Source organism: Dermochelys coriacea, chromosome 7 (genome assembly GCF_009764565.3).
Source record: "Dermochelys coriacea isolate rDerCor1 chromosome 7, rDerCor1.pri.v4, whole genome shotgun sequence".
Lineage (NCBI taxonomy): Eukaryota > Metazoa > Chordata > Testudines > Dermochelyidae > Dermochelys > Dermochelys coriacea.
The window spans coordinates 25,071,576-25,099,485 of record NC_050074.1 but is presented as its reverse complement, the minus strand read 5'-3'; the positions used below and the strand labels follow the sequence as shown (position 1 = coordinate 25,099,485).

At 39.9% G+C, this 27,910-nt stretch overlaps 1 protein-coding gene and 1 long non-coding RNA gene across 30 annotated transcripts in view; both read left to right on the top strand.

The window, feature by feature from the left end:
- LOC119858363 (sarcolemma associated protein) overlaps positions 1–27,910 on the top strand; it is a 159,093-nt gene that overhangs the window by 126,164 nt on the left and 5,019 nt on the right. For 22 of the 29 annotated variants that reach the window (XM_038408797.2, XM_043519968.1, XM_043519973.1 and 19 more), the window contains 6 exons: positions 7,837–7,959; positions 8,913–8,987; positions 12,186–12,506; positions 15,182–15,299; positions 23,069–23,240; positions 26,759–26,893. In XM_038408797.2, the coding sequence (XP_038264725.1) occupies positions 7,837–7,959; positions 8,913–8,987; positions 12,186–12,506; positions 15,182–15,299; positions 23,069–23,240; positions 26,759–26,893 (944 nt within the window). The remainder of the gene's footprint in view (positions 1–7,836; positions 7,960–8,912; positions 8,988–12,185; positions 12,507–15,181; positions 15,300–23,068; positions 23,241–26,758; positions 26,894–27,910) is intronic. The other 7 variants (XM_043519976.1, XM_043519983.1, XM_043519978.1 and 4 more) reach the window with 1 other exon arrangement.
- Positions 23,254–24,592, top strand: LOC122461220. The gene is made up of 3 exons (XR_006283047.1): positions 23,254–23,598; positions 23,828–24,226; positions 24,286–24,592. It is a non-coding gene; the product is annotated as an uncharacterized LOC122461220 (long non-coding RNA).

Sequence of the window (27,910 nt, the reverse complement as noted above, 5' to 3'; positions counted from 1 at the left end):
AATTGTTTCCATCAGTGATGAAAAGACTCCTTAGTTTGTAATTTTGGTGGTATTTATATTTAAAGAACTGTTAAATCTTCAATTATGAATGTATTTATTGTTCATCATAGATGTTATGTTAGATTTTTCAGGTTTTGCTAAACAAAAGAGCCTTTGTTGGATATATTAGTTTTGGACATTTAAATTAGAGAATCAAATTCTTCTGCATGAGAACTTCATACTGCAGTCAGACCTAAAAATGTATTTACTATTTAACTGCAAACTTGCCATGTTCAGCAAATTAATTTTTTCAAATTGACCACATGAAAAATAGTTGAAATACGAGTGATAAAATATTAATATACCATTATATTTAACATGTTGAAAGGTACACTTTTGCTTCACTTCTGTAATTATAGATTTTTTTTCTTTTATGGTCAGCAGTGGCACAGTGCTTATGTTGGGTTACAAATGAAAGGAACGCTACCAACTTTTTGTTTTCTCGCAAAACTTGGAAATCATACAGAAACCTGAAAGGCTAACATAAGATCTCTTCCTCAATTGTATATGTTCTCCCAGTTTTTTACTGGAAAAGATGAGAGGTTTTTATATCTGAAGTACTTCAGAGCAATTACAAAATGTTCTGTGAAATAGCTAACCAACAAAAATACATGGAGTATAGCTTATTTTGGCAGATTAGAGTCTGGTGAAACAGTTTAAGAACTCAAGTGTTTAAAAAGTCGAGGACATACCAATAAGTTTGGTTTGGTAACTGTAATTAATGCCATTGATGGGAACATAGAGATAGTTACTGACTTCATCTGCCAATAGATAAAATTTAATACTGTCATGTTCCATAAATTAACATAATTACTTTAATAATTTTAGTAGTAAATTTCAATGTGTGGAATGTGTTGCTTCTTTCGAAGAAAAGCTACATGAATATTACTGGTTGTGAATTTTATCAACATGTGTTGTTGAAGTAGACAAACCTTGAAGTACAAAATACGTGTCCATACTTCAGAATGTGTTTGTCTGCAGTTCTTATGCAGGACAGAAAGCTAAGAAATAATGTGCAATATGTCATGTAGTAAAATAGCAAATCCCTGTTCAACCCACATTTCAAATGTATATATTTCAACCAGGAACTGATTTCTAATGTTGAAATATAATTCATTAATCCCTCTGTATTTAATGTATAAAATTTTGTCTTAAGGCCTATGGTTGAAGAATTATAATTCAACTATGTAAATGAGTTCAAGGCTGAAATTTGTAAAACAGCGTATCAGACCATGAAAGAATTCACTTATTTAAAAATCAGTTTGTCTTGTAAGATAGGCATGCTGTACTGTAGGCAAAAAATGCCTTATTATAGAAGTATTACTTTTACCATTCTAAAACAATTTATTTTTAAGAGCAATTCTGGAAGTCAACATGATTTTAATCATGTTTTTGGTGGGGAAAAAAAAGTCATGGTGGAAAAGAGCTGGCAGACCATCTAGTTCCCTTTCCTATAATATGCAAGTGGGTTCCTATTGATTTATTCATGAATGCTTTAGCTACCCTATATCTGCTTATGTCATGTGAGAAGAGAAGATTTTGGCTAATCAGATCCCAGCAAAATCAAACATTAGTTCTCTCCAAACAGCACTAAAACCTGAGACCCCTAATCAGTCACGTTACTTTACTTAGGCCACTCGTTCAGAAAGGTATAATTATTCACACCTTTGAATTATTTATATGTGCCATAACAACCTTTAACCACAATTGAAAATCCAAGTAGTCATCAATACTGAACTTCCAAATTATTTCCAGCAGGAAAGTAATTTCATTTTTTACATTTTAGTATTTTGTCTTGCCATACAAGAGAAATAATACTGCTGTTGCCCCTTCCCCAAAGTTTCCACCTCCTCTCTGCCCCTATTGGACTCCTTCCCCAAATCCCTGCCCCAGCCCCGCCACCTCCCCTGAATGCGCCGGTTTCCTGCTCCTCCCCCCTCCCTTCCACAGCTTGTTATGCCGCAAAACAGGTGTTTCGCAGCAGCAAGTGCTGGGAGGAAAAGTGGGGATGGCACACTCAAGGGAGGAGGCGGAGGCAGAGGTGAGCTAGGGCGGGGGTTTGGGGGGAAACTGCTGGTGGGTGAAGAGCACCCACCAATTTTTCCCTGTCAGTGCTCCAGCCTCGGAGCACCCACAGAGTTGGCAGCTATGACCTCATTGATTTGCATGCTGAAATTGTTTATTGCTCTTTACAGTTCGATATTACGAAATATCTTTTAAATATCTTCAGCAAATCATTAACTTCTATTGTAATAATTTCACACACTGCCTGTAAGCCAGCGATTTTATTCAACAAACTTTTCAGAGTGCTGCATTAAGCATCTCGCGTCCCTCCCTACTAAAGATGACTTTACTTGTTAGAGTAGGACTCAGTTGTCTTAGCTATGCATTAGTAGAGCCATTGGAATACAAAAGTGGTTTGTTTGTGTTTTTTTTAACTAGAAGCTGTTCCTGGGGCTTCTAGGGAAATGCAGAAGTGTCAGATGGACAAATAGTGTTTCAGTTTGTTCAATTATTTACTTGAATGTAGAAAACAACTTAGGAAGTTACTGTAATTCATGGAACAAGAAGATGGTGATACATTTAATTCTGCTTCTGTTTCTTCCATGTGTGTTTTCTATCATTAAACTTGTTCAAATTTGTTAACGCTGTTTCTATTTTATACAAGCCAAATTGTGGAAGAAAAAATCCATAATACTTTTGTGCATTTGCCAGACTCTTTTGTTGATGAGGTAATGTATTTATCAGCCACTAATAAAGGTTTCTTGAACTTTGCCTTCTAAAGATAGGCTAAGTCTGTCAGTGGCTGATAATTGCAAAGAGAAGTTGAAGAATTAAAAATAGGTGTCTGTGTCCAACAAATACAGCACCAGGAAACAATCAAGGCAGCTAGCACTGATAGTTCTTATCATCAACTTCCTAATGTTTCTTTAGATTGCAAATGATGTATTCAGTTGTTACTTAATACAGTTGGCATACTCAGTGTTTCAGGAATTTGACAAAAACTTGTCATTTTAATCTAATTTATTTGGTTTCAGTTGAACAATGGTTTTTCCCCAGAGGGCGGCTCGCTATTGGATAGGGTCCTTCAAGAGCCCTGGAAGTGAGCTAGGTGCCTCAAATATGAGAGCTGTGCAGATGTCTGTCTTCATGAAATTTCTTCCACAGATTCTGCCTGCTATGGATGCACTTGGATATGGGACAATTAAAAGGCAGAGCCTAGCCAGGGTTCTTTGCTTCTATATGTACACTAAGACCACTTCTGTAAAGGCAACCATATCGGTGGAGTTCTCTTGGTGCCTTTTTTTTTCCTGCCTGTCATCAGATTTTGAAGTGTTGGACTGATCTGGGTTTTATTTTTCCTGTAATGACTTTCTAGGGCCTTAAAATTTATTTGATGGCAGATTCTGACATTGGAAAGATAATTTTAAATTGTGTGGGAAATGTTTCCACAAGTTGTCCCTCACAGACCATCATAAGATATTCCTCAAATGTTTGTGACATGGCTCACAGCCTTAGGAAGAATATTCATGTTCAGACTTCTTGCTTTGAACCAGGTTGGTGGGGGAACAAATGTCTCGTGCCTTGGCACAAATTATACTAACTTTTACACAGCAGTTCTAACACTATCCATGAAGACAAAATAGAAGAAATCCTTGATATTTAAGGAAGTGATTAACTTATTCTTTCAGTGCATTGATACTTTAATATGGGGCACAAGCTTTAAGGATAGGCATATAGAGCCAGCACTGACTTCTGTGCCCGTGGAGTTCTGATTATCTTAGATACATATAACATCGGGCACTTGTCTGGAAGCTATTTTGAATGTTGCCCCTTGCGCCTTTTTCTGGTTTGAGTATATAGCAAGTTAGCCTGCCTGATATCAACTGAAGGCTTTCTAAAATTTAGTGTAATTTGTCCTCTTCCTCTAGATGTTTTGGAAGTTGGATGCCTTCTACACTTAAGATGGTGATTTATACTTCCTTTTGGATTTGCTTATATGAATGGTTAGGGGAATGTTTTGGGGAAAACTACTTATTTCTCACTTTTCAGAACTCTCATACTTGTCACTCTCAAAGAGATGTCTATATAAACTAGAAAATATGATGCCCTTTTTTTCCCTATCACACGTCACTTTGTGTAAGTCTGCTTTGAGGAGGGGGGTTTGTCCTATTTTTTATCTTTGCCTTCTTACTTCTGTTATAGGTCACAACTATTTGTGAGATCAAGAAATATTGTTTTGATGAAGAACTTGAGTCTAGATAAATATTCTAAAATATTTTGTTTTTCCTTTCACTTTCTTCCCACATAAAAGATTAACTCTTAAAGATTGAAGTGGTTTACCGCTAAGCAGTCTTCAGATACTGTTTATAACTCTCATATCACTGATAAGTTTACATGAATTCCTTCTACAAATCTTTGTGTGGCAATTAGAGGGAAAATTGTACAATATTTATTTTGGGATGAGCATACTCTAATCCCATTTAGACTTAAAAAAATATTGTGTGCTATTCTAGATGTGGAAATAAACATACCAAAGATTTTAATGGAAACCTTTAATTAAAGCTCGAATGGTCAAAACATTAAGCCCAGCCTTTTAGAATTGCACTCAAAATTGCCCCAAGCAAGGGAAAGAGCAAGTAGACTGTGTGTTTCCATTCTGATTAAAGTTGTTCTGAAGAACAATGTGCAAAATTATACATTTACAAACTAATTGCCACACAGTTGAGTAATCATTGATTACTATGTAGAGTTGGTTGATAACTTTTTGATAAAATTTTCTTTGTTGGAAAATATTGATTCATAAAAACTGGAACTATTTGAGATGTACTGGGCTCAAGGAAACTATGTCGAGAGGTTTCTTGGGTTCCAGATGGAATTTCTGGTCAAAATAAGAGCAACTGACCCCCTGAATAGCCTGGTGACTATGGCAGTCATTTGGAATGTGGGAGAGTCAGGCTGAAGTTCTTGTTCTACCTGATTCGGAGCAGGTACTTGAACCCAGGTGTCTGACGTTCCAGATGAGTGCCCCTAGTCACTGGGCTGAAGAGTCAATTTCTCTCTGTCTCTGACCCAATTAATATTTATGTATACAAAGTGGAATAGCTCAAACAGGAAAGAGATCCGAGTTCAAGCCTTTGCTCAGAATCAATCTGTCCTGTTTGAGCTGTTCCATTTTGTATAAATAAATATTCGTTTGGTCTGAGGAGGGCGGGTAAGAGGAAGAAAACCCAGAAGTATGTCTATTGCCTTCTCCCACTCTGTAGGCCTGCCTGATAACTTGAATAGTTTTCCAATTCCTAAGGAACAATGTTACTGTTAAAATGGAATCTTCAATTGATGGCAGAGAAGCTGTCCACCAGAGATCTTAGCTGAGATTTCTACTCTATCTATGGGTGGGGCACTACTTCTTTATCATACCTGACTTGAACATAACTTGTTTTCAGTACATGAATGAAAAGGTTGACAACATCTTTAGGCAGGACAAAATGTCCAACTACACAAGCATTTATCTCTGGGAGACTGAGAACAATACCTCTATAATAAAGAGAAACTGTGGTTAGAAACTCCGGTAGACCACAGAGGAAAATATTTTGTTCAGGTTTTTTTTGTTCAGTTTGTCCTTTTTTTATAATCCCACTCTGTAAAAATCTAAATGTTAAAAGTGTATTTTGTTTTGTTTTTTTAAAAAAAGCTGGCATCATTACTTCCCTATCCATAAGGCAATTGCTGTGGAAATTAATTGTAGGGCTTAATTTTTATATCCTTGTAATGATCTAAAAGCTATTCTCTTACATTTCTCATCTCTGCTGGAGATGTTGTAATGGACACCTTTCCTATATTTTGAGGATATAATAAGACACAAACTTGTGGACACAAGAAACATGAAATATAAATATTCAGTTTGACAGAAATCCAATTTGTTATATTTTAGGGGAGACACCTGCAACAGTGTTCAGCCACAAAGAAAGATCCATGTTCAGGATGTTAACTACCGCAGCATGGAAATGTATAACGCTACTTTGGCGTTCAAGGGGAAAATCCATTAATATGTGGTTAAAGAAATTGCAAGAGGTCCAAGACATGGAGTTTATTACTGCACGAATAAGACAAGCACAAGATATTTTTCTGGAGAGATGTGATATGATAAGTACTTTGTGGTGGTATGATGAAATAACTAGCTTATTTAAGAAAAATAATCATTTGAGACAAGAAACTAACTAGAACAGTTATTTCCTTGATCTAATATAAAGCTAAATAAATAAACAAGTATAAACAAATTATAACAAAAGTAAAACTTAATACTGAGAAATCAGTAGTAGTTTGTCTGGACTCTCCAGCAAAAGTATCTCTGGGTCTTGACTAGGGCTTTTCTTCTGCCCAGGATAAATTAATTTTAGTTCTGTATGGATTTTGGGATTGTCAGTTTATTAACCATAAGCTATGTAATACATGTTTCTTTTGTTTCTCATGTCTGATAGTTGGACTGTCTTGTTCTTCCAATTTTTCTGCAACCAGACAATTGACTTGAATTTCTTGAAGTTTTTACCTTCCATGGATGTAATATGTATAGTTTGACTTTGTCTGCTTCCCTATAAGGGCCTGATTCTACAAACCCTTACGTGAATAACACTTACGTGAGAAATGTTAAATGCGTAAGAGTTTCAAAGATCACATCTTAATATCGCAAATTCCTTGGAGCTAGAACTGTCTCTTTCTCCTGTAGTCTACCAAGTCATACTACTGGTACTCCATTATTAATAGACAATGGGAATGATAAGCTGTTATTAGTTACACGTTTGTTTATATGTTTCTCTTTTCTACTACTTGAGCATTCAATAAATTTAAGTTGAAAAAGTATTTTGTATTTATTTCAGAGAAATATGAATATTTCTAATCCATTGGCACAAATGATTTCTTTGTATTCCCTGAGGTCTTTTATTTGTGCAATTTTATAAATAATACAAAAACTTTGAGATGGGGAAGAACAGATTTGACAAGTTTTATGTATTGTAATTCATATGCTTACCATTATTTGAGCTAAAAATAGATCCTTAGACATGATCTCAGATTAAAGGAACTTTTAATATTTTCAAAGTAATATCACAGCGAAGCAAATTTTTAGGCCAAAACTTGGCTTGACTTTCAATTGGGCCTAACATCTGCTTTTTCGGTTGACTTCAAATGGCTTGCTCAGCGCTTCTGTAAAATCAGGATGCTTTCATGTAGGTGCCTACCTTGAGACACCTAAGTTCAAAAATGTTAGCCCAAGTATGGCATTATAAATCATGTTGTGTTTTATATATTTTTATCATTGCTGAAATGACATACTGAATTCTTTCTGCTAGCAACTTGTGAAGTTGACTTTCAAAGAAACAGTGTACGTTCTTTATATTTTATAAATTACATTACATGCACAAAAAGAGCATTTATAATGAAATATCAGCAACATTAAGGCTTCTTGAATATAATCCTGAGATATGCCAATTCTTTGCAATATTTAAAAAAAAAAAGTTTAAATTTCACTAAGTGTTATGTATACTGGGATTCCTTGTATATGTTATGTTTTTTTGCATGTTGGATTTAACTATGATTGTTTTACTTTCATTTCCCTCAAGATTAAAACAAACTGCTAAATAAATTAATGTTTTTTGCTAACTTCTACCTAACCCAGTGATAACTATTGTGACTAATGTTGCATGATTGAAGCCAAAAACATTGTCTGTCTTTATGTGGCAGTACAAATGAAGTTGCTATGCAAACTTATGCTTTAAAATAAAAATGTTCTTTTATCAGATGAATTACAGGGTGCACAATCAGAAACAGAGACTAAACAAGAAATTCAGCAGCTGCACAAGGAGCTGATTGAAGCCCAAGAGCTAGCTAGAACAAGTAAACAAAAATGCTTTGAACTTCAAGGTGAGACAGAGATAAATAAGATTTGAATGACTGTCCTGCAGAATCAAATTTAAGTGCAAATCTGAGTAATTGTCCTTAAGTAAATATATCAGTTAATCTTAAAAGGGGCTGCTTAAACCAATTTTGTCTAAAACAGTAAATATTTTGTTTTACTGCCCATATGTAGAAAAAGGTATCTTTAACCTGCCAGTGTGTCTAGCTTATAAGTAATCTTTTATGCAAAACGAAAAGGAGTACTTGAGGCACCTTAGAGACTAACAAATTTATTAGAGCATAAGCTTTCGTGAGCTACAGCTCACTTCATCGGATGCATTTGGTGGAAAAAACAGGAGAGCAAGTTTGGGCCTAAATTGATGTGACAGTCTCCTTTTAGCAGTACCACACCTTTTAAGTGAGTTAATGAAATGCAACATTTATTTATCTGTGTGTATTCTTTGATTCATCTATTTTAATTGGATAATAAAGGTAGTTAAATGAGTTCAGTGATAGCTAGATCCTTTTTTAGACTCCCCATCCATACATCCTGTTACAATCTTATCAGTCAAAAGTGTTGGTTTACTTTTGCAGAAAACTATGTAATGTAGTTCAAACTCATTGTAGTCAACATTCTTTTGGGAAATCTCTACAAATTTCTTTCTATGTGCTTTCCCCTTGCACACAGTACAGTTGCATTTCCAAGACAAAACAACTGGCAATATTAATTGTTTACAACCTAAAATTAATTATACTACTACCAAAAATAATTTAAAAGTATTAACTTTTCATTAAACTACTTGTATATGCATTAGCTTTGATTTGTTGAAATCTGATTATTTTAATCTTTCAAACTCCATTTTGGGGGAAATAATTTGACTTTGAGATTAACTTTTAAATTATTAAACTATACAGATGAACGTTTTTTTAAAATGTTGAACTAATTACAACTTTAGGCATATTTCCACTTTCATTTATAGCACTACTGGAAGAAGAGAGAAAAGCATACCGGCTGCAGGTTGAGGAGTCCACCAAGCAAATACAGTTTCTGCAAGGTATGAAATAATTAATTTTTTCTCTTTACTCTTTATACCTCAGGCATAAAAGAAAACACTTCAGTCACTTTTGGTGGCATCGGATAGCTTTTATAAAAGGAAATAATTATCTATGAATCTTAGTCTAATTTCTCTTGAGTGCAGTTGAGAGTTGAACTGTGTCAATTTATGCTTCTCAATGATACGTACACTACTGATTCATTGTATTTTCTAGGTTTTAGCAGGAAATAATCTCTAGTGTGCATTTTTTCTCTTTCCCTTTCACCTTTAGATTCTTCAAAAAGTCCTGCTATGCTACTTTACATTGTCTTTTGACAGGCATTCTGAACTTGACAGGCATGCTCAATTCTTACAGTTATTTAGGTTTTATGCCCTGGTCAGCTTCTTCCCTTATTGGTAGAACTTCCCTAAATAAGTTCTTCTTCTGTCCATTCCAAAGCAACTTCCAAATTCAAAATCTGAAATAATAAAAATTTTAGTGAAACCATTGCCCATACTTTTATGAAGGAATGGCATTGCATTACTGTCTGTTTCCACCTGTGGTAAAGAAGCAAACCGTGAGTTTTCCAGCCCAAAACAGATAAAGCAAAATGGAATCCAATGCTTACATCATTTTTACATTCAAACTTGTAGATCTGGAAGCGACCATTACCAAGCTAAGGAAGAACAACTTCTAATGAGAATAAAAATAGCTACAGCAAATGAATTTACAGGTGATAATTTCAGTAATATATCACTCACACTGAAAAGCGTATAGAGTACCGCATATGCCTTCCAGCAAAACATATTTAGGCCTTTCCCAGATAATACCCTCCTGCAGAAAAATCTGAGGAATAATCTGATTGAGCTGGCTGCTCTGTTAACAGCCTAGCTGAAAACTGTCTCCCCAACCAACCAACCAAAGCCATAGCAAAAGTGGGAAATCGGATTCTGGAGGAGGAGAAATTTCAACAAGGATCCCCTCAAGTTGTTTCTTTACTATTCTTTTGTAGAGTGGGAGCCACTGGCAAAAAATAAGCCTCAGAGCTTCACAAACCTGGAAGACTCACAATGAAGCCGTGGGCCTCTGCTCTAACTCTTTTCTTCTGCTGTCTCCCTAGCTCCTTGCTGGTTATGCTTTACAGTGAACTCTCTCTGGTTTAACTGTTCCCAAGGACTCCTGGAACAGGGGTGGCCAACCTGATCCTGAGAAGGAGCGAGAATTTACTAATGTACATTGCCAAAGAGCCACAGTAATATGTCAGCAGCCCCCCATCAGCTCCCCCACCCCACTCGCAGTGCCTCCCTGCCATCAGCAGCCTCACTGATCAGTGACTCCCAATCAGCTGTTTCGTGGCATGCAGGTGGCTCTTGGGGAGGAGCAAGGGCACTGCAGGCTTAGGGGAGGGGGCAAGGCCTTTGGCAGAGCCTGGGGTGGAGCAGTGAGCACTCGCTGGTACATTGGAAAGTTGGCGCCTGTAGCTCCAACCCTGGAGTTGGTGCCTGTACAAGGAGCTGCATATTAACCTCTGAAGAGCCGCATGTGGCTCTGGAGCCACAGGTTGGCTACCCCTGTCCTGGAAGATCTTCTTCTGGTATATTTTCTAGAAGATCTGCATGGGCTTAGGAGAGTGGACAGTGGTCAGACTCATCACACCTCTGGCACACCACTCTTCCTTGACACACATCTGTGATTCTGGAGAAGATTCATAGATACTAAGGTCAGAAGGGACCATTCTGATCATCTAGTCCGACCTCCTGCACAGCGCAGGCCACAGAATCTCACCCACCCACTCCTATGAAAAACCTCACCCATGTCTGAGCTATTGAAGTCCTTAAATCATGGTTCAAAGACTTCAAGGAGCAGAGAAGCCTCCCTCAAGTCAACCATGCCCCATGCTACAGAGGAAGGCAAAAAACCTCCAGGGCCTCTCCAATCTGCCCTGGAGGAAAATTCCTTCCCGACCCCAAATATGGCAATCAGCTAAACCCTGAGCATATGGGCAAGATTCACCAGCCAGATACCCAGGAAAGAATTTTCTATAGTATAGAAGAGTGGGGGATGGGAAGGTGTAGTGCCACAGAAGCAGCTGAATCCCCTACCTCCACAAGAGTAGTGCTCCCTCCATCCATGGATGGGAAGAGTAGGGAGACTGTAAGGGCCCATGTAATTAGTCATTGTATAATTAAAGAGTTCAAATCACATGAGGTAATGGCTTTTGTCTGTTGCCTAAATAAAAAAAAAGGTGTCATGGAAACTTCATTTGATAGCTCTCCAGATTACACCCACTGTTTCAGAAACCATTCTAACACTGCCTGGCAGCTATTGTTACAATGAAGATTACCTTACAACATGACCATATTTTTCAAATGCTAATAGCTTTCTGAAAAAATATGCTCTGGATATGAATCTTCCCATGTTTGACCCCAGCCCAAAGGATTCTGAGACCTTTTTATTCATTAATAACTGAGACTGCACTAAAATTCAAAATTTTTCAAGAAAAAATATTCCTAACTGAAGGAATATTTATTGGTCCTTTACCAGGTTTAATGGGGGAATAAAAATTAAAAAGTTATGCCAAATCTATCAAAAAATGTTTTCATGGAAACCAGAGAGATCCCAGAAGAGCCAATAGCCTGGTGGTTGGGGCATTCTCTTGGGATGTGGAAGATCCTGTTTGAGTCCCTACTTCACTGAATATTTTTAGAGTAGAACAGCTCCAACAGGAGAGACTGGGAGAGACCCACCCTAGAATAATGAATAGCCTGATAGTTAGGGATGTAGACAATGGTACACCAGGGACTTGAACCCAGATCTCACAGATCACCAGTGAGTACCCTAGCCACTGGGATATCGGCTATTCTGGTGTTGGAGAAGGGCTGTCTTTTACTTATTCTTACTTTGACCAGAAAAATCCATCCTGGACCGGAGAAACCATTCCCATTCAAAATTTAATCCCAACTATGAAGTTAAATCTGGAACTGAGTTGCTAGAGGTGTCATTATTAATCTACTTAGAATATAGTGTTAACAGAGATAAATCACCACTTGTACTTTTAATAGTATAATATTTGCAAATATAACTATTTCAATCATGTTTGTGTTTTTTAATACCATTGAGCTTCAATTGTTTAAGGGAGGAGTTTTTTCCTGTAGGTTTTCTTCAAATGTAATAAATAAACCTTAGAAAAATCTATACTTGCATACGTTATTTTCCAGCCCAGCTGCATAGGTTGCAGGGAGATATTGAGAATCTTCGTGAGGAAAAGGAGAATGAAATTTCAAGCACTCAAAATGAATTGTTAAGTGCTCAAGATGAGATTTTGCTACTTCAACAAGGGGCAGAAAAGGCTGCATCAGAACGAGAAACTGATATTGCTGCTTTGCAAGAAGAGCTGCAGGAGGTGCGGGCTGAACTTGAACGCTGGCGGAAAGAAGCTTCAGAATACGAAAAAGAAATTGTCAATCTTCAAGCCAGTTTCCAGCTGCGATGTCAGCAGTGTGAGGATCAGCAGAGAGAGGAAGCTACTCGTTTACAAGGTAAGAAAGTCATGACTCATCCTGATGGGAACTGTCACAATCACTTTGTGATGTCTGAATGGCAGATATTTAGAATTAAATTACTCAGGCCATTATTATTGTGTATTTTCTTTACTATCAAAATCCATAGTGTAAACAAATTTAAAATTTAACTAGAAACTTAGCATGAATACACTACAGAATAATTCTACACTGCTTTGTCACTTAAATAGCAGTTTAAATTTTGTATAATTGTTCCTATAAGATATTTGTTATAAACGTAGCTATGCTTTTCATTGAAATAAGAGTATAGTGGCATTAGCTGAGAAGCATGGCAAAGTCAGCATATTATAGGAATATACATTACTACAGGAGTTGCAAAGTGCTCAGCAAACCTCTGTAGCTATAATCTTCTAGACATTTGGCTAAGAGGCCTGGAGGATCCACTGGCTTCCAGTTCACTTCTGCTGCCAGTTCAAGGAATTGATCCTTTCAGTGCAGTCTATCAGCTGTCAAGACTATTGCACTCATATTGGGTAATACAGGTTGCAAACCATGATCACGTGAGAGCAGGCAACAAGGCATTTCTCAGAGCAGGGAATCCAGCTAGGGAACAAATTCCCAGGAGAGAGAAAACTAATCTGGAGTCTGGCACATTTAGGGCACACATCAAGATCTACCTCTTTCACAAAAGCTTTACCACAATAACCAGAGTGACAACTACTTCTCCCAACCAATCTCTCTCACTACAAAAGGATCTTACTTTTTCCTTGATCAAAGGAAGAGCCATAGACTCCAGAAGTTCACTAGGGATCTTGTTGTGCCAATCTGCTAACCTGCGATGTGCTCAGATACTACAAAGATGGGCACCAATACAAAAACTATATAGATGATGAATGGAACTGCACCCTACAGTACTGCACTCCAGTAGCATCTTCCAGTGTCAGCCCCAATTCTGGTGTGTATCTTGAACCTATGTTAGAGGAAAGAGTGATACAAACTTCCCATACTGACATCTGCATTAAGAATTTCAAGGAGCTTAGGATATGGATTACAATATACAGTAAGAACAGTATAAATTATACTTGTACTGAAATTTCTTCAGTGGTATGTAGATGGAAGTTGGGACATACCCAACATTTAGAATTCTGCATTAATTACTCTTTGTGAAGGTCTCTGAGGTCTGTCTACACTGCAATTAAAAACCTATGACTGGCCTATGCCAGCTGACTCTGGCTCGAGCTGCAAGGTTGTTTAATTGCAGTGTAGATGTCCAGGCGTGGGCTGGAGCCTGGGCTCTAGGACCCTGTGAGGTGAGAGGCTGCAGCCTCAACCAGAAAGTCACACTGCAATTCAACAGCTCCAAAGCCCAAGTCAGCTGGCCTGAGTCAGCCAGGGGTACCTAATTGCAGTATAGACAGACCTTAAGAGAGCTTTGCCTAATCCAGTCTCTTGTCACTTCATCCCCAAGACTTTCTCCACTAGTTGCACTGGTTGCTGATTTTCACAGATGTGATTTCAAGCTTCTAATGTTTGCTTTGAATGCTTTGTTACGTGACTCTGACATATATGGCAGCTAGTAACTTCTGATTCTCCTGAACTCTACTAGTGCTAATAATTTTTGTAGTTAGATGTCAGTGGCTGGAAAAGCCGATGCTTCAAATAAACTTGTCCATAACTTTCAGTTTTCAAATTCTAGTAATAGACCTCTAAAGACTTTTTTTGGTAACTGTCTTGAATTTTTATAAGAAATAGCAGCACTAAGAAATAGTGGCTAAGCGGCAGTTCTGCAGAAAAGGACCTGGGGATTACAGTGGATGAGAAGCTGGATATGAGTCAACACTGCGCCCTTGTTGCCAAGAAGGCTAACGGCATATTGGGTTGCATTAGTAGGAACATTGCCAGCAGATCGAGGGAAGTGATTATTTCCCTCTATTTTGCACTGGTTAGGTCACATCTGGAGAATTGTGTCCAGTTTTGGGCCCCCCACTATAGAAAGGATGTGGACAAATTGAAGCGAGTCCAGTGGAGGGCAATGAAAATGATTTAGGGGCTGGAACACATGACTTACGAGGAGAGACTGAGGGAACTGGGCTTATTTAGTCTGCAGAAGAAAAGAGGGGGGATTTGAGAGCAGCCTTCAACTACCTGAAGGGGGGGGGGGATTCCAAAGAGGACGGAGCTCGGTTGTTCTCAGTAGTGGCAGATGACAGAATAAGGAGCAATGGTCTCAAGTTGCAGTGCGGGAGGTCTAGGTTGCATATTAGGAAACACTATTTCACTAGGAGGGTAGTGAAGCACTGGAATGGATTACCTAGGGAGGTGGTGGAATCTCCATCCTTAGAGGTCTTTAAGGCTAGGCTTGACAAAGCCCTGGCTGGGATGATTTAGTTGGGGCTGGTCCTGCTTTGAGCAGGGGATTGGACTAGATGAGCTCCTGAGGTCTCTTCCAACCCTAATCTTCTATGATTTTAATCTAAGTGTTTAAGTGTCTCAAACTATTAATAATGTTGGCTTATAGTTTGATATATGATATATACTAGTTCTGTGCCACAAAAAAATTGTATAACATAATAATCAACTTGACAAGTTAGTTTTTACAAGTCCTCTCAGATTTTTCCTTGTTACTTTTTGAGGGCACTTGAAACATTATTTCTTTGACTATTTTACTCGGAGTAACTTTACATTGTTTACAGGTGAACTTGAAAAGTTGAGAAAGGAGTGGAGTGATCTAGAAGCTGTATGCCACTCCTTAAAGAATGAGAATACTTTGCTTGCATCTGAACTTCAACGACAAGAGAAGGAGCTTCATAGGTAAGAGCTACTGACTCTAATGGTTACAAATGGCCTTAGCTCAAAAGGTTTCTATAACAGCTAAAAAGGACTTTAAAAATTAGGGGCCAATTATGTTTTTTGTTTTGTTTTTTAAATAGCATGCACACAAGAGAACTGGAGTGTATATTATGCATTTTATTAACTTTTGATTTACAGATCGTTTTGGTCAAAGAACAGTTCACATTCACAATTAATTACATTTACACGTTTTGTGCTCCATTTTTTAAATATTTGTATATTACTAATGAACGTAGAATATGCTTCAGAAGACATCCTATTTTAAATTAAATTTTGCCACTTTAATAGGGACTTGGGAATATGCATTCTAACATTGGTTAAACTTAGTAAAAGTTGTCTTCCTTTACTGCCCAAAAGAAAAAAAAATGTATAAAAACTTGGATGAGAAAATGCTTAACATTTGGATCTTGCAAATAACATTGAGATAGGATTACAGGATCCTCTATTTCAGGAGTCAGCAACCTTTGGCACCCGGCCTGTCAGGGTAAAGCTGCTGGCAGGCCAGGCTGGTTTGTTTATCTGGAGCGTCTGCAGGCACAGAGCCCTGCAACTCTCACTGGCTGCGGTTCGCCATTCCCGGCCAATGGAAGCTGCGGGAAGCGGTTTGGGCCGAGGAACTTGCTAGCCACTGCTTCTCACAGCTCCTGTTGTCCGGGAACGGCAAACTGGCCAGTGGGAACTGCAGGGCTCCATGCCTGTGGACGCTCTAGATAAACAAATGGGCCTGGCTTGCAGGGGCTTTACCCTGATGGGCCGGGTGCCAAAGGTTGCTGACCCTTGTTCTATTCTCTCACATCACTAATGTTCATGGTTAAGGCTACGATTTTATCAGAGATTACAGGAGTCACGGAATCCATGACTTCCAAAGACCTCGGTAACTTCAGTCCCAACAGCTGGGAGCTGCAGGGTCCCGCCACCTCCTGCAGTGGCAGAAATCTGCAAAGTATCCCCACCACCTGAGGCAGCGGGCCCCCAAGCTCCCAGCCACCATAGGCAGGGGGGATACCCTGCAGCTCCTGGCTGTTGTGGGGGATGGGGACTCCCCGAACCACCATGGGGGCGGGCAGGGGGACCCCTGCAGCTCCCCACTCTGGTGGCGGCAGAGGGATTCCTGCAGCTCCCTGCTGCTGGGAAGAGGGCAGGGGGGCCCCAGAGCTCTCAGCCCCCATGGGTGGTGGGGGCCCCAGGGCCTCCAGCCACCCCACAGCTGCCCAGTCCCTTCCCATTTTATCATGGATATTTTTAGTAAAAGTCAGGGACAGGCCATGGGATTCCATTAATTTTTCTTCATTGCCCGTGACCTGTCTGTGACTTTTACTAAAAATATCCATGACAAAATCTTAGCCTCAGTTATGGTAGACTTCACTGAAGTGATACTGTGTTGCAAGATGTATTTCATTTACCATGTTATGGCAATTAATAAAGGTAAATCTCCCATTCTTACAACAAGTATATACTTCACAATAAAATAAGTGTGTGTGTGTGTGTGTGTGTGTGTGTGTGAGAGAGAGAGAGAGAGAGAGAGAGAGAGGATTATTTAGAATATGTTTTGATCTTTTTGTTCCTTCATTCTTGAGTCACTTTACTTTACTGCTAAAGAGTGCTTAAAACATCCAGTTTACACAGTAGTAGTTTGTCCGTTTTATCCCCTCTTCCTCCATTATCCCTTTTGTCTTCACTTTTGGAATCTTGTGTCTTGATTATTCATCTAGAATATAGTACTGAGACAATAACCTGTTTTTCTTCAAGTAGTATCCACACCTGTGCTCTGCTTCAGGTGCCCATGCACCTCTTGAGTCCTTGATTGGAAACGGTCCATTAGCAGTGTCTGTTTGACCTGCCCATGTGCATTGTGCTTCCTCATGCTGGGCACCAAGGCTGTATAGGGGTGTGTCGGTGAACTACCTTCAGTTCCTTCTCCACCACCTCACCCTGAGACTGAGCCTTAGCACGTCCACTTTGAGCATGTCTCAGCTGTTCTATTTTTCTAGAGTTGTTTGTTAAGATTAGTTAATTGTTAGTAATAGTTATAGTTAAAGAAAAAGTGTAAGAGGATTGTTTTACTCCTTTCTTTCTCCTCTGAGAGACTTATTTTTCCTGGCAGTGCATATTTTTCCTCAGTGGGTTTCAAACACTGCCTCTCCTGCCAAGAGGCTATATCTGTGAGCAACTGCCACTCTAAGTGAGTCCATTGCTTTGGGGAGTCTTGCATCTCCCAGAAGAGCAACTTCTGCTTTGGCCCTCAAGTCCAGGGCAAGGAAGAAGAGTGAGATTAAACTCAGATTGCTGATGATGGAATGCTCCCTTTGACCAGTTTCTTAGTTGGGTCAGGAGACTCCTCCCCCACCCATAAATCTGCTCTGAACAGATCCAGTGTCCCTTCAACCTCAGTGCAGGCTTCCCCTAAGAAGTGGAAGACTTTGGAGGCTTGAGGGAACCCTTCCAAAAAAGAGAAATGTGGACTCTCATCTTAAGGAACCAGCTTGAAAAAAAACCCAGGTCCCTTGTGACATCTACAGCCTCCAAAGCTTAGACCTCTTGACTTGATACCATTCAGTCAAAGGACTCCTCCCTCAATACTGGTGGAGCTGGAAAGTCCTGGAGCTGAAAGGAGAGGGACATCCTTGGTACCCTCTACCAGGAATGAGGAGGGCAAGCATAGGCACTCTGGACTGGCACCATCAAGCACAGCCCCACCGTTGATACATATGCATTCAGCACTCTTGATACCAAGCAAGCAATGGTGCCAAGGCATCATTGGCATCTACATCGATACGCCCACCATCAGTGTGATATTGTCCTCGGCTACTGCATTGCTACCGAACCCCTACTCAATACCACAGAAGTTCAGATACACACAGGACCTTTCCGTAATGGATGAACCAGAGTCCCTGTTTCTCATAGGTATTGAGCACCTCTCGGTACCAAGACCCTGATCTCTGGAACACCGTCCTCCAGTACCGCATAACTTTCCACCATTTTCTGCCAGTGCCCCTCCATTGGATAATAGTGAGGAGGATGAAGGAGACTTCCAGGTGGTCTCTTCTGTTTCCGTTCAGGGTTCTTTAGGAATCCATTCTTTAACAATCACAGGGAAGATTGCACTCGTCATTAAGGTGGTGGAACCAACCCTGCATGCCACCCCCATTCCTGTGGGGGGGGGGCCCAAGTGACCAGACTGGGACCCCTGGGCTGCTTATCAACAGCAATTCACCAGACTACTGGTACCATCTCCTACGGTATTAGAGCTGTACAGCACACTCCTCCCATACCAGCTCCCCTTCCCTTGCCCTCCTTCTGCCATACACAGGAGGAGACATTTGAGGAGTAGGAGGCCAGGGCAGATAGAGGCCACCCCTCAAATACCTATTTTATCCTTGTCTCCGAGTGAGGCAGTTATGCCTATACCATCATCCCTGGCCAACCATTTTTGGCAATTTCAGGACCTCATAAAGGGGGTAGCAGATGCTCTTCAAATTCCATTTGAAGAAGTCAGGGATTCTCAGCACAAACTGTTGGATATTGTGCAGTCAGCAACATCCTCCAGGGTGGTGGTACCCATTAACGAGATGCTTTGAGATCCAGCCAACAATGTGCGACAGACACCTGCCACTGTTCACAGTTGGGACAAAGAGCCCACTTCAGTGCCCTCATGACTCGGGGCAGATGGACAATTTAGGAAACCAGTCTCCAGATCAATCTTGGCTCTGAGGAACACTACCTTCATATCATACTCCTCATTAGGGACATATCAATCAGGGTCATGACGGACAACTTTTCCTGCATGTTTTATGTCAACAAGCAGCAAGGAGCACTTGTGCATTAAAGCCATGAAATTATGCAACTGGTGTATAGCTCATCAAATCCAAATTTCAGTGGTCCACCCTCCCAGGTATTCAGAACACTATAGCCTATGTCCTCACAGGACTATGAATGGGAGTTAGACGCTCAAGTTCTCCACAGCATATTGCAAAGATGGAGACCGCCAAAGGTGGATCTCTTCACCACCTGCAGGAACAAGAGGTGCCCTTTTTTCTACTTGACGGGAGAAGCTTTCTTTTGTCTTGGAAGAAAGGTCGATTGTGTGCATTTTCCCCAACACTGCTGATGCAAAGGGTGATGAACAAAATCAGACAGGACCAGAGTTACCCTTGTAGTGCCAGTCTGGTCGAGACAAGTTTGGTACCCTTACCTGCTCCACCTTTGGGCTTGAATGGTGGTTAGAGACAACCACATCTCATTTCCTCTCACAGGATAAGGGTCATGTGCTTCACACCATTGTAGGAGTTCTCCACCTCAGGGGATGGTTCCTTGATGGTTCATGGAGTTAGAATCCTCTTGCTTTGTGGAAATACAACAGGTGTACTGAATAGTAGAAAGAGGTCAACCCAAACTTCTTATCTGCAGAAATAATAGAAGAGATTTTTTCCATTGGTGGTGGTGGTGGTGCTGCCTCCTCCTGAATTTGTGCCACTTTGTCATCCTGGATTACCTGTTGAATCTGAAGAAAATTAGTCTGATTAAAGCCCAATTGGCTGCAATATCAGCCTTTCATCCTTCGGGAGAAGAATTCTCCATTTTTTGCTCACCTGGTATCCTCTAGGTTTATTGAGAGTTTGGAGAATCTCTACCCCAGATAAAAGTCCCCATCAAACCTGGAACCTAAACTTGGTCCTTAGTTACCTTGAGACCTCCATTTGAACCTATGGCAACCTGTTCTCTGCTCCATTTAACTATGAAGATGGCCTTTTTAGTAGCCATCATGTCGACCTGCAGAATTGGGGAGAGGGAAGCCTTGATGGCAGATCTCCCCCTTCTTTATGGTATTCAAAGACAAAGTGTCTTTTATATCCACACTCTAAATTCTTACCTAAGATTCTATTGGAATTCCAGTTTAACCAATCCATTTATCAGCCAATGTTTTTTCCGACACCACATAGCTCTGTAGGAATCCTGTTTCCATGTCCTGTATTTTTAGGGCATTAGCTTTTTACTTCAATAGGACCAAACAATTTCAAAAGTCACTTAGGCTCTTCATCTACTATGCAGATAGATCCACAAGGTCTGTAATATCTGCTCAGAGACTATCAAGAAGGATATCTGAATGCAGTATCACTTATGATGCTGCAGGCATTCATTCTCCCTTCCCCCCAACCCAAAGGGCGATAGTACATTTGACAGATCACAAGCAACATCTGTGGCATTTCTTAAGACTGTGCCAGTATCTGAGATATGTAGGGCTTCTACATAGGTTTCAGTGCATACATTTTTGAAACATTACAGTTTGATTCATGCCGCCGGATCAAATGCGCACTTGATTCTGCAGTACTACTTTTAGTTCTGGATTCAATTCCATCTGGGGATACTGCTCAAAAGGCAGCTGAAGTGGAGCACCTGGACACTAGTCTAAGAAGAGGTTACTCACTTTATGCAAAAAGAAAAGGAGTACTTGTGGCACCTTAGAGACTAACAAATTTATTAGAGCATAGCTCACGAAAGCTTATGCTCTAATAAATTTGTTAGTCTCTAAGGTGCCACAAGTACTCCTTTTCTTTTTGCGAATACAGACTAACACGGCTGCTACTCTGAAACCTGTCACTTTATGCAGTAACTGTGGTTCTTTGAGATGTGTGTCCCGTGGGTGCTCCACTATTTACCCTCCTTCCCTTCTGCTTTGGACTGTTCTCTAGGGGACATTCTGGTGGAGAAGAAACCTGAAGGTGGGTTGCCTGTGCACCCCCATATAGCCTTGGTGTCTGACATGAGGAGGTACAGGGCTCATGCATGGACCAAACGGACATGGTTAATGTAAAATCTCTGATCAGGGGCTCAAGAGGCACATAGACATCTGAAGCAGAGCATCCATAGAGAGAGACCGCTCAAAGAGAAGCAGTTATTGCACAGAGTAACCTCTTCTTCTTTTAGACTTTAAAAGAAAAGGGTAGGTACATGGTAAAAATTTATGTTCTCAGTGCCATAAGTTCTAGTTGTAGTTACCAATGGACGTTCCTTGCAGTGGAGCATTCCAAGAAGGGATGAGTCATTGTTTCAGGCAAACTGAAGCCAAATCTTATACATGAATCTCCCTTCATTCTGCTTCTGCTCCCCATTTTCTCTAACTCCTGACATTTCCCCTCTTCTCTCCTACCCCACGTTTCTACTGTTTCCAGTCTGACGCCACCACTACCATCACCACCACACCTTCCTATTACCGTTTCCCATATAACAATATCTAGACCTTTTATATTCCCAGCAACCCTCTGCTGCCAGTTCAGGCCTCTCTAGTGGAATATTCTCACTGACGACGTGCACCCATCTTTTTCCCCACAGGATCTTACTCCATCCTGACTAGGTAAAAATGCAGCACAAGCTAATTTTCTAAAAGTAGTTGTAGTGGTCTGTACACATAAATATGTGATCACTTTTGCACTTGTGTTTCTTCACACAAAATGTTCATGCTCAGATGTGGGGACACAGACGATCTGTTTCTATTCTTAAAAGAAAGCCAGTGGTTTCTAAGACAGTGGTTCATATTTCTATTGCTTATATTTTATAAGCACAAATTACAATTGCTTAACTTAAATATTTGGTATTTAATTATTAACGTACAGATTTTTACATTAATGAAGTAAGTACAAAACTTTATGAAATAATTAATTAGATTTTCATGAAGACCATTATATTTTCTATTTTAGAATATTCAAGATATTTATTAATTTGTTACTGATAAGCTAGAATTGAAGTAGATATATGTACATTATGCATACTGTAACTATCTCATTGAGATTCACTGTTCTTCTGAGTTAGTTTCTACTCAAAGTATTCGTAATTATTTTCTGTGTATAAATAGATAATCCGAAAAATATTATTATTCTTAGAGTGCTTGCTCATATCAATTTCAATTAGGTGTGTGCACGCCACGTGCACGGCCATCAGAGAATTTTTACCCTAGCAACACTCGGTGGGTCAGCTATGGAGCCCCTTGGAGTGGCGCCTTCATGGCGCTGGATATATACCCCAGCCGACCCAGCGCTCTCTTACTTCCTTCTTACCGCCCATGACAGTCGTTGGAACTGTGGAGCTTGGCTTTGCTACTCTCCACTCTCCCTAGCGTTTTTCCTACATAGTTTAATAGTTGATAGTTATAGTATAGTGTTATAGTTATAGTATAGTTGTTTTTATTAGTGGGGTTGGAAGGGGTTTCCCTCCTCTCCATCTTTTGCATGGGCTCATGCCCAAGGCTCCGGGCTTTAAGCCCTAAGGCTCCTGCTCCAAGCCTATGCCAAGGGGCGACCCCCACGACTCTGCCCCAGACACTTCAAGCAAATCTCACCAAGCAGAGAACTGCAGGATCTGCAAGCGCTTTCATCCCCGGACTAAGAAGGAGCAGGACTTTCGCTTAGGACAGCTCCCCATGGAGCTGTCTCTTGGTTCTCAGCCTCCGGTGGTGCGCCAAGACCTGACACTGAGCACTTTGCTACGCACCCCAGCTTCGGCAGTAGGAACGGCACCACAGTCAGACTCTGATAGAGACCCGTGGCACCGACGTTCCCCGGTTCCTTTGTTATATGGTGTGCTGATGCTGCTCTCCATCCCAGGGGTAGAGCAATTTGGTAGTGCCATATGGTATGCATGTGGTTTGTAAAGTTCTTAGGGATAAAAAGTGCTTTATAAATTATGTAAACGTTTTACTTTAAAATGTGAGGTATGAATTGAATATTGTTTTGCAGTTCTCAGAAACAGAGTTTAGCGCTAACCAGTGATCTAAGTGTTCTTGAAATGACCCGAAAGGAACTTGAAAATGAGGTGGGATCTTTGAAGGAACAAAATCAACGCGATGCAGCTAGTCTAAAAACTCTACTCAGTGAAGCTGAGAATCAAGCAAAGGACGTTCAGAAAGAGGTAAAAGGAAAGACATTAATTCCTGTTATGATTGGATCCTATGACCAGCAACTGATATTTATGCTAGATGGAAATACAGTGAAAAGTTTGAGTTATGACCTCAAAACTTCTGAAAATTGTTATTAATATAAGTGGTTCTGTGTCAGTGGGACTTGATGCACAAATGAGGAAATTTGTGAACCTAAAAGGGAAGCTCAAATAAGTTGTGTGTTTGGGAACTTTCTAAATACTTGCTTTTTCTCTGTTTGTTAAGCTGTTCATGGGCAGCTTTCCCTTACGACTACCATTCAGATGGCAGCTAGATAGGCAGTCATCTTCTTGACCACAGCATTAAATTCCCAGTAACCTTTATAAATAGGTAAAAAAGAAAAGGAATACTTGTGGCACCTTAGAGACTAACAAATTTATTTGAGCATAAGCTTTCGTGAGCTACAGCTCACTTCATCAGATGCATCGGATGAAGTGAGCTGTAGCTCACGAAAGCTTATGCTCAAATAAATTTGTTAGTCTCTAAGGTGCCACAAGTACTCATTTTCTTTTTTGCGAATACAGACTAACACGGCTGCTACTCTGAAACCTATAAATAGGTAGTAACTGTTCTGAGACAATTTGTGTACTATATTAGACACACCCGTTTTTCCTAAGCACTAGGAATTCACATCCTCTGCAAAGATGAGTTTCCTTCCTATTTAATAGAGCTTCACTTGGATCCTCAGGACTTTTGAAGGTGATTAAGAAGTGCATGTGACAAAGTTAGAACCCTTCAGATGAGGCTGCTAAAGCACATACTCTATGGGGAAAAAAGCTGCAATAGTTAGTTCCTTTTCTCAAGAACACAATCCACTGGTGGATTTTTTCATTATTCTTTTTGTAATCCTTTTCCTTGCTTTGTCATAAATTCATCACCATGATGTTATATACCATTTTCATATTTCAGAAAAAAATGTTACATGTTAACAACATGAATTTACGTTATAACTGTAGAAGTTCTATATCCATAAAGGAGCTGCTACTTTTAGCTCCTTTATGGATATAGAACTTTCAGCTTTTAGCTTTGATGCTTAAAGCAATGGTTTCTAGCCCCCCAATGATCTGTTGTGAAGGTTGCCTTGTAGCCTATAAAATAATTTGAATACCTATAGATCTTGAATGATAGGAAGAAGCTTCCCTTGACAGAGGAGTGTTTGACACATTGTCTAAGCACTTTTAATCACACTTGTGAAACAGAATACCAATTCAAATGTATTCAGTGTGTTTTTCTACATTTTCAAATATATTGATTTCAATTACAACACAATACAAAGTGTACAGTGCGCACTTTATATTTTTATTACAAATACTTGCACTGTAAAAATGATAAACAAAAAATAGTATTTTTCAGTTCACCTTATACAAGTATTGTAGTGCAATCTCTTTATTGTGAAAGTACAACTTAAAAATGTAGATTTTTGTTGTTGTTACATAACTGCACTCAAAAACAAAATAATGTAAACCTTTAGAGCCTACAAGTCCCTTCAGTCCTACTTCTTGTGCAGCCAGTCACTCAGACAAACAAGTTCGTTTACATTTATGGGAGATAATGCTGCCTGCTTCTTATTTACAGTGTCACCTGAAAGTGAGAACAGGCGTTCGCATGGCACTTTTGTAGCTGGCATTGCAAGGTATTTACGTGCCAGATATGCTAAACGTTCATATGCCCCTTCGTGCTTCAGCCACCATTCCAAAGGACATGCTTCCATGCTAGTGATGCTCGTTTAAAAAAAATGCATTAATTACATTTGTGACTGAATTCCTTTGGGGGAGAATTACATGTCTCCACCTCTGTTTTACCCACATTCTGCCATATATTTCATGTTATAGCAGTCTTGGATGATGACCCAGCACATGTTCATTTTAAGAACACTTTCACTGCAGATTTGGCAAAATACAAAGATGGTACAATGTGAGTTTTCTAAAGATAGCTACAGCACTGGATCCAAGGTTTAAGAATCTGAAGTGTCTTCCAAAATCTGAGAGGGAGGAGGTGTGGAACATGCTTTCAGAAAGGTTAAAAGAGCAATATTCCGATGCAGAAACCAAAGAACCTGAACCACCAAAAAAGAAAATCAACTTTCTGCTGGTGGCATCTGACTCAGATGATGAAAATGAATGTGCATTGGTCCACACAGCTTTGGATCGTTGTCAAGCAGAGCAGTCATCGGCATGAACACATGCCCTCTAGAATGGGGGTTGAAGCATGAAGGGACATACGCATCTTTAGTGAATCTGGCACGTAAATATCTTGCGACACTGGCTACAACCGTGCAATGCGAACACCTGTTCTTACTATTTATTGTCCCTCTTGATTAATGAGGGACACCATCACATTGTGTTTGGTGTGGCACATAAGTTGAATATATTCAGGTGCTGCTGTCAGTGGAGTTGGCTACCAGCACACTGTAGTTTCACATGACATGCTATAGTGAATTCACCCTTCTTGAGAATTGCATAATTCCTCCCCGGATATGAAAATATTTTAGTTAGTGTAAATGATAAACTCCAGAATTAGTGGACTATTTTAGAATATCCTAGGCAACTTAAATCATTCCGATGAAACATCACTGCTGATTATATCACAAACAAAGCTGGGTCTGATCTGGTTAGCAAATGTACGGGAAACCTACATAGGAAAACTGAATGTGGTAGGAAGTAGATTGAGTTATTTAGTAGGAGAAATACTACTTTGAGTCCATTTTGAACTCATGTCCTGTATGTCCATAGGAGGCATACTGTGGTTGGATGTGCTATTTTTTTGAATGAAATGTAAAAGAGTTACTGAAGTTGTCAATAAAGTTTGCATATCACTTTATACTAGGGGAGTATAGGGGAGTGTAGCCTTAATTTCTAGGCTAAATTTTGATTTGTGGTGTTATATTCTGCCTTCTTAAATTCCCTGTGCAGTTTTATTTGGATAATGGTGGTCCTTACTTATTTTTTAAAACCAAGTGCTGTAGTATGCACTTTTAGTTGCTGCCTTCTATCCAAGAAGAAGGCTGCATTCTAGTAGTAGGCGATGTAATTTATGAATATAACATATGGCATTAGTAAAGATGTTGGTATCATGCAAGATAAGCCGTTATATAAATAAGACTTTGTTCTCCTTTAGTTATACCTGCAGTAGGATGTTATGAGTGTCTTTGCTACAAAAAAGCAAATGCATACATGCAACTAGTTCTAAGCCTTCAACACAAGGGGGAGAAATCATAGTAAAAAGAAAACTTAGAGGACTGTTTCAGTAGGAATGGAAAAAGGTTCTTTGTTGTAGTTTTTCTTTGGGATACAAGATGGTTTTAATTATCCTCCAAACAGATCTCTCATCTGCTGTTTTTATATAGAACTGCTAGTTCAGACCAAATTATCTTGAAACGTGGTTGATAAAGTTTGTTTCTGAAGCTTCATTGACTTACTTTCAACAGAACTTAACATCTAATGTCCAATTTAAGATGAGTCTGTAGATTATTTTTTCTTTGCTTTTTTAGTATGAAAAGACACAGACTGTACTCTCAGAGCTGAAGTTGAAGTTTGAGATGACTGAGCAGGAAAAGCAATCAATCACAGATGAGCTCAAACAATGTAAAGACAACCTGAAGCTGCTACAAGAAAAAGGAAACAATGTAAGTCTGTACAAATTATGTGTGGGCTTCTGTGATGGCAAATCTTCTGTTGATTGTGACAACATCTGAGTGTTACACAGTAAAGACCAGATTTTCAAAAGGGATGTGTACAAAAATCCACCTGCAAGTGCCTAATGTGTGCTGCCCTACTGTCTTTGTACATACAAATAACAATTTAGATTCCTGTGTATTTCCATGTGCAAATATGCAGATTGAATACACAATTGCAGTAATAGTGCGCATAAATTAGGTGCATAACTCCATACACTGTTTTACACATGTCCCTGTGCTTCTGCTCTCTTTAAAAATCTGGACTAATGACTAGCAAACAAAGCCAGGTAAAATGTTTTCACTTCACAAAAAAATGCAAAAAATCCTCTCTGAAAATCTTCTGTACAGAAGCCGAAAGACCTGGACACAATTTTATTAAAAATAACAGGAAAAACAGATCTTTCCCAGGATATTTTCTTTCTGTGTGGTGGTCCGTTCAGTAAATGTTATCCTCTGACTGTCTTCTGGTCTTGCCTCTTAAGGACAAAGGGCCGTGATGGGCTAGAGCTGCACACATTGAGAACAGTGTTCCCTCTAATATTTCTCACCCATGTGTGGAATGAATTTTATTATGTGCACCAATATGGAGGTGGTATGTGACACATCACCTTCATATTGGTGCACATAACAAAATTCGTGTGGGAGGGGGCTCAGGCCTGGGGCAGAGGCTTGGGGTATAGGGTGGGAGGGCCCTGGCTGAGGGTGCAGGCTCAGGGCTGGGGCAAGGGTGTGAGAGCTCCAGCTGGGGGTTCAGATTCAGGGGTCGGGCTAGGGATGAGGGGCTCAGGGCTGGGGCAGAGGGTTGTGGTGCAAGGTGTGAGGGCTCTGGCTGGGGGTGTGGACGCTGGGTTGGGGCTGGGGATAAAGGGTTTGTGGTGCAGGAGGGTGCTCATGGGCTACAGCGGGGAGAGAGGATTCCCCCCAGCTCTCTCTCCTCGTAGCAACACCTGGGGTGGGGGTGAGGGG